General features: G+C 31.3%; 1 protein-coding gene across 2 annotated transcripts; it reads left to right on the top strand.

The window, feature by feature from the left end:
* Positions 1 to 996: 996 nt before the first annotated feature.
* Positions 997 to 5,987, top strand: LOC135132000 (probable multidrug resistance-associated protein lethal(2)03659). Of its 2 annotated transcripts, XM_064059910.1 has the most exons (6): positions 997 to 1,245; positions 1,300 to 1,527; positions 1,587 to 2,017; positions 2,665 to 2,821; positions 2,876 to 3,372; positions 4,545 to 4,637. In XM_064059910.1, exons 1-6 carry the CDS (start codon positions 1,169 to 1,171, stop codon positions 4,553 to 4,555), a joined length of 1,401 nt encoding a protein of 466 aa, XP_063915980.1. In that variant the 5' UTR covers positions 997 to 1,168; the 3' UTR covers positions 4,556 to 4,637. The 2 variants fall into 2 exon arrangements, with proteins under 2 accessions (XP_063915980.1, XP_063915981.1); XM_064059911.1 differs by lacking the exons at positions 997 to 1,245; positions 1,300 to 1,527; positions 1,587 to 2,017; positions 2,665 to 2,821; positions 2,876 to 3,372 and adding exons at positions 4,330 to 4,488; positions 4,744 to 4,974; positions 5,029 to 5,263; positions 5,326 to 5,987 and having other exon boundaries at positions 4,545 to 4,695.
* Positions 5,988 to 6,635: the final 648 nt, after the last annotated feature.

Raw genomic sequence — 6,635 nt, 5'->3', positions numbered from 1 at the left:
GATGGGTATAACACACACTCCACATTTCTATGTCCAAAAAACCTGCCGCATATTATACTCGTTACCCGGTCTTCCTAAAATAGCCAGCTATTAAACCAACCAACGCATTTTACGTGGACGCGAGTCTCCCCATGAAGTCTCAATTTCAACATATATTTGACAGAACTGCAAACTTTAACTAGAAACCGTGTGCTCCGCTTTTGCCATGCGAACTTGTGCCCTTTTATTTCAATTGAGTTCAAATTCTATCTCTCTCGAATTCATATCAATGCCTGAATGAGTACCTATTACAATTACGTTCTTAAATTAATTAGGCCACATTTACCCAGAATTTCTACCAATAAAGAATTTACATGAGTTTAAATTATGCGTTAATTCGAGTTACTGCAAAATGCATTCGTAGATTTCTTAGTGAACCGAAACCTCACATCACATACAAACAGAACACGTATTCAACACGTATTCAACATCAAAATCACCTGGTACCCTTTTCCCATTGATATCTATCCAACATGTTTGTTTTTTTTTATTTGTATATATGTACTTGGATTTTTAATATAAAGAAAAATTAACTTAAATGATACTACAAGAAAAAACTGTGGTAATATTTAGAACTAAGTAGTAGTAAATAAGGCGCACCCTTGACCTATTCAGTGTGAGCTAATGCAAATTGAAACGTTTACCTGTTCCGTGTTCTTCTTTATGCATAAAAAATATTTCATTTTTTGTGATTTTTCGAATCTTCATAAGAATATTAAATTGTTATTAAAGAACGAAACACTCTGATTATATCGGGGTGTTTAGTTAGTAATTTTATTTAGAATGAATACTCTACATTTAAATATTTTGTTCGCATTTAAATATTTTTGTGGCGCCATAACGTTTTTATTTAAGATAACGTGTTAAGTGTATGTCTTAACAAATTTAGCGAGGAACGTATTGAAGGAAAGTTGTATCGCATTTATTGCTATAACGATTAATCAAAAGTTACGCCCAACTTTTAAAATTTATTGATATTAGATAGGACATGAAATGTAATGTTCATATTTATTTATTACAACTTATTATCTTAGGAATAATAGTGTCATAATTTAAAGGTCCATTAAAATATGGAGAACAAAACCTGAACTTAACGGGTACTCAGTCGAATAGGTGTCGACTGTTAACAATGAACAGCGAAAAAAGGCAAAAACAACAAGCCAACCCAAGACAGCTGGCCAACGTACTGTCCAAAATAACTTTCTGGTAAGTATTCTCCTTCAAAGAATACATTTGGAAAATTTTGTCTGTAAATTCAAGGTATACTCGAGAATTGTTTATAAAAGGTTTTAACAGAGAACTAGAACAAGAAGATTTATACGAAGTACTTCCAGAATTTGATACTAATAGTCTTGGAGATCGCATCACACACGAATGGACCTTACATAAACATCGTAAGAACGATGCAATGTTTTCTATTTTTTGGAAAATGTTTGGAAAACATTATCTGCTACTTGGTTTGACAAAAATTATTCATATCATATCTGAGTAAGTACTTGTCAAAGCTTATCATATATATTTCATAAATACAAATGTTTCATTTGTAGTGTTTTGCGTCCTATACTTATAGGCAGATTGGTGTACTTTTTTACTTCAGATCAGACGGAATTAACTAAACAAGATGCCTATATGTACAGCTTTTTTCTAATAGGACTCCAAATATTTAACGTTTTTTACAGACATAATTATTATTTTGTAGTAGAAACTCTGGCAATCAAAGTACGAACCGCAATATGTGCTTTAATTTATAGAAAATGTCTTAAACTACCAGGAAATCGGTTAAGGGACATTTCATTTGCAAAGATCACAAACTTAATTACGAGAGATATTCATATGTTTGTTTTATTCTTTGTTCAGTTCAATGAAGGATGGACTGGATTTAGCGCCAGTGTTATAATATTTTGCAACTTGTATCGAGATATCGGACTTCCTGCCATTGTAGTACTGATACTTTTTGGTGTATTTATTCCATTTCAAGGTATGTATAAAGTTTTTCATATTTAAGTAGTATTTAAAAAAAAGACGAGATGAAGTTCCAAAGATCGCATATCAGAAAACTTAGTTTATGTGTTAACATTAGATTGACGTTTTTTTTCTCTTAAAAATTCAATACATGATTCCTAAAAAGAAGTCAGAAAAATATGGTCACAAACCGAAAACTTGGCTTCGTGTCGACACAAATTTGAAGAGTTCGACAAAATGGTTTTAGTAGGCTACCGGTTCCAGATCAATTTTTTTCCATTTACTATATGGTGCTACATACAGATTTTTACTTGTTAATACCCTGATTTATTGTCCATTCTGAATTTTTGTTTAAGTAAGCTTACAATCACTTTTTATGTAACGAATTTTGTATAAACGGAGAGATAAAAGTCTATTAAAATTTAAACTAGCAAAAATTTTCACTAAATTTTTCTTCCAAAACTGAATTGTCTCACTTTATCTAGGATATTTTATTACGACGTATTGCCCGTTTGGGCAATGGCACTCGTAATTGAGTAAATTAACTTTTTAATTACTCTTTTTTTGCTCGTAACTTGCAGGTAAAATCATGTATTACTGCAATCAAACTTTACTTTTCAAACCTAGTGTATAAAATTTTTTCATATAAATATTTTTTTACAGTCTACTGTGGCATAAGGCTTTACTTTCTGAAGAAGTCAACATCTGAAAAAACTGATAAAAGAATTGAAGCTTTACAAGGAGCTTTATCCAGCATTAAAAGTGTCAAAATGTTTGTGTGGGAAAAATTTGTTGAAAGACAAATAATTTTCAGTAGAAGGTAAGGTTATAAAAAAGACAGAAAAATCTTTAATAGCTACTGTAACAATTGTAGAAAAGAAATGAGTGCTTTAATGAAAATATTGAATATTCTATTTTTCACGGTAGTGGCAGGAATGATAACAAGCAATGTAGCTTTTTATTTTGTTGTAATGATATACGTTTGGTCTGGAAAGCCGCTAATGGCAGAAACTATGTATATCATCACCGGTGCATTCTTAAACTTCTCATTCATCCTTGCAACTGCTGTTCCCTACGCAATATTTTATTTTTCTCAAATATTCGCTGCCATTAAAAGAATGCAACTTGTGGTGCAACAATTAGATCATCAAAGTGAAGAAAAAAACAATAAAGACGAAACGAATGATCCAAAAATTCACTTAAAAAATGTCACAGTGAAACAAAACGACAAATCACTTTTTCAAGACGTTAATCTGATGATAGAAAAGGGATTAACAATTATCACTGGACTGACAAATAGTGGCAAAAGTATCTTTTTAATGTCGCTACTACAAGAATTTGAGCTCAGCAACGGAAACATAGAAACTCAAGGTAAAATCTCTTATGCATCACAAGTTCCGTGGATGTTTCCTTCTACAATTAAGCAAAACATAATATTTGGGAGCAAATTTGATGAAAAACGTTACAAAAATGTGATCAATGTTTGTGACCTAGAACATGATCTAAATTTATTAGAAAGTGGAGATCAAACAATTATAGCAGATCAAGGAATTAACTTAAGTGGAGGTCAAAAAAGTCGAATTAACCTAGCAAGAGCTGTGTACAAAGAAAGTGATATTTACCTCCTAGATGACTGTTTATCCAATTTAGATACCTTAGTTGCTCACTCCATTTTCTTCAATTGCATAAAGAATTTTTTAAAGAATAAATTAGTGATTTTAGTTAGCAATAACTCAAGTCATTTCCTATACGCTGATAACATTCTCAGTTTTGATAATGGTGTTATAAACGTACGGAACTGCAGAACACCACCAACAGTTAAAAAAATACAAAATGAAAGAACGGAATGTAAGGTGGATTTTTCCGCACAACAAATTGAAGAGCAAATCGAAATTAGTCCAAGTACTAAACTGATTTCGAACCAAAGGAACAAAAACAAAATTTACGAAGAAAATAACAAAACCGGGTCCGTGTCAGTACAAACTTACAAAACCTACATAAATTTGGGTGGAGGCTTCATTTATTTTATTATAATATTTTGTATTTTTATTTTAACTCAAATTTCCTTGAGTTATAAAGAAAAAGTTATTAGTGATTGGTTAGCACAAATATATACATATGAAGAGAAATATCTTATCAATGTTTAATTTTAGGGCAAATCTAGAAAATGAGATTTCCCAAGTTAACGCAAGTTGTTACAATAATTCAGAATATATTACATTGTCTGAAAAACGTCGTTTATTTGTTTTTTATTACAGTGCTGCAGTTGCCTTAATATCTTTTTCTACGTTTATGAGAGCATGGACCCTTTTTAGGTTTTCAAAAAAAGTGTCGATTAATTTACACAACAAAATGCTAGCAAGAGTTTTACGTGCTCCTCTAAATTTTTTTGATAATACTTATGTGGGAAAAATTGTGAACAGATTTTCAAAAGACATTGTTGCAATAGATGAGAATATTGCTTTTCCCGTACACCACACGATCGCCGTAACATTTATAATCGTCTAAATTTTTCTCATCTCTAATAATATTGTTGGTTACAGATAGTATGTGAAATGACAGGAACTTTAATACTTATTTCATCAACGAACCCCAGACTTTTAGTTCCAACAGTTATGCTTTCTTTAAGTTTCGTAGGATTAAGACACATTTATTTAAAAACAGGGAGGGCGCTAAGGAGACTGGAAGCTTCTAGTAAGACTAATAAAATGCGTTTTATCTTGATTTAATTTTTTCTTTCAGCAAAAAGCCCAGTTATATGTTATTTAAAAGCTACAATAGAAGGTATATTGACGATTAAAGTGTTTAGAGCTCAAGATCTTTTACAAAAAGAATTCGAAAAACATCACAACATTTACAATTCTGCTTCATATTCCCATTTGGCTTGCTTACGAACTTTTATTTTTGCAGTAGATATTTGTGTATCTGCATTTACTGCAGCAGCAATATTACAATTCATGATTTTTAATCAAGGTAGTGCACAGCCAAACTTCTTTTATTTTAATTTGGACCACAACATATTTTAAGATCTTCAGCCTGGAGATGTGGGACTAGTAATTTCTCAGTCCCTTAATATGGGTTGGATAGTTTTTTATGGGATGTTCCAAGGCGCCGAATTAGAAACACAAATGACATCAGTAGAACGTGCTGTCGAATATACAGACATCCATTGTGAAACAGAGGCGGGTCTTGTACTTCAAGACTGGCCTAAACTAGGAGAAATTACCTACAAAAACGTTTCTTTATCTATCAACAATTCAAAGTCATTATTATTGAAAAATATAAACTTCACTATCAAATCAAATGAAAAAATTGGAATTGTAGGACGAACGGGTGCTGGCAAATCATCTCTGCACTTTTCCGTTTGTATGAAACCAAAGGCAAAATTCTAATCGACGGAGTTGATGTAAAAACATTGTCACTGGGTTTTTTAAGATCCAACATTTCTATAATACCACAAGAGCCTGTGTTGTTTAAAGGCACACTTCGTGAAAACCTTGATCCTGGTAGTGTGTACACGGATGAGGAAATATGGAAGGCAATAGCAGCTGTACGTCTTAAAAAATTTCTTTCCTCCTTAGATGTTGCGGTTGAAGAACTAGAGACTATCACAGCACAAAAACAGCTTATTTCTTTAGCGAGAGTTGTACTTAATGATAACAAAATTGTTATTCTCGATGAAATAGTCGAAGATGTCGACACTGAAACAGAAAAGCTAATTCATCAGATAATCGAAGAGAGTTTTACATTTTGCACTGTCATTAAAATAGCACACAAGTTGAAGTTTGTGATGGACTGTGACAAAATTCTAGTGATGGATAATGGAGAAATTATAGAATATGGTGTTCCTAATATTTTATTGCAAAAAGAAGATAGTTTATTTTACAGAATGGTTAACATAGAAGATAATGTACAGTATTAAAAAAACTTCATATTAAAAGCATTTAGTGATAGATGTCTTCAGATTATGATCTTGAAATATTATTGAAAAGAGAAATTTTTGTAACAAAAAAGTATTATGTAATTTACACATATGCAATAAGCAGTAAATCAAACAAATTATTTTTTCGTGTAAATTTCAAATTTTGATCCGTTGTGTATGTTACTCACTGTGTAATAAAACATCTTCACAGACAACTTTTTACCTTTCTTTCGCTGCATCCCATAATGGTTTAAAGAGAAGATGATTTTCAAACAAAAATAAACTTAAAAACTGAAATTTGAAAAGAAATAAAGCAATGCTATCTGTTTTCTTTTGATAGAATATATAATAAGTAGTAAGGAACATATATTTTCTTTGATGTATTTTGTAACTTTCCTTATATTTCACACTTATTTTTTCATTATATTTGTCTTCCCTGCCCAAATCTCTACCTTTGTGAACAATTCGTAAAAAGTTCTTTGATTAAGTCTTCTTCAAATTCAACAGAATATACTGAGTTAGCAAATAAACGAAGATCGTTTGTTAAGTTATTTACATCGAACTTTCAAAGCCTCTGAAGCACAGTCAAAATCGCACAAGTGTAGTCGTACTTTTTTCCCTCAGAGGTATAACCCTAATCATGTCAAAGTTTGTTTCATACAAATTTCTTTGACGAGATATTTTTATAAAAAAATCAAAGTGATTCTAGACT

The sequence above is a fragment of the Zophobas morio genome, unplaced genomic scaffold (assembly GCF_036711695.1).
Source record: "Zophobas morio isolate AGI-343-1 ecotype UQ-CSIRO unplaced genomic scaffold, CSIRO_AGI_Zmor_V1 ptg000021l, whole genome shotgun sequence".
In the NCBI taxonomy this organism is placed as follows: domain Eukaryota; kingdom Metazoa; phylum Arthropoda; class Insecta; order Coleoptera; family Tenebrionidae; genus Zophobas; species Zophobas morio.
This window is presented reverse-complemented; position numbering and strand designations above follow the sequence as displayed.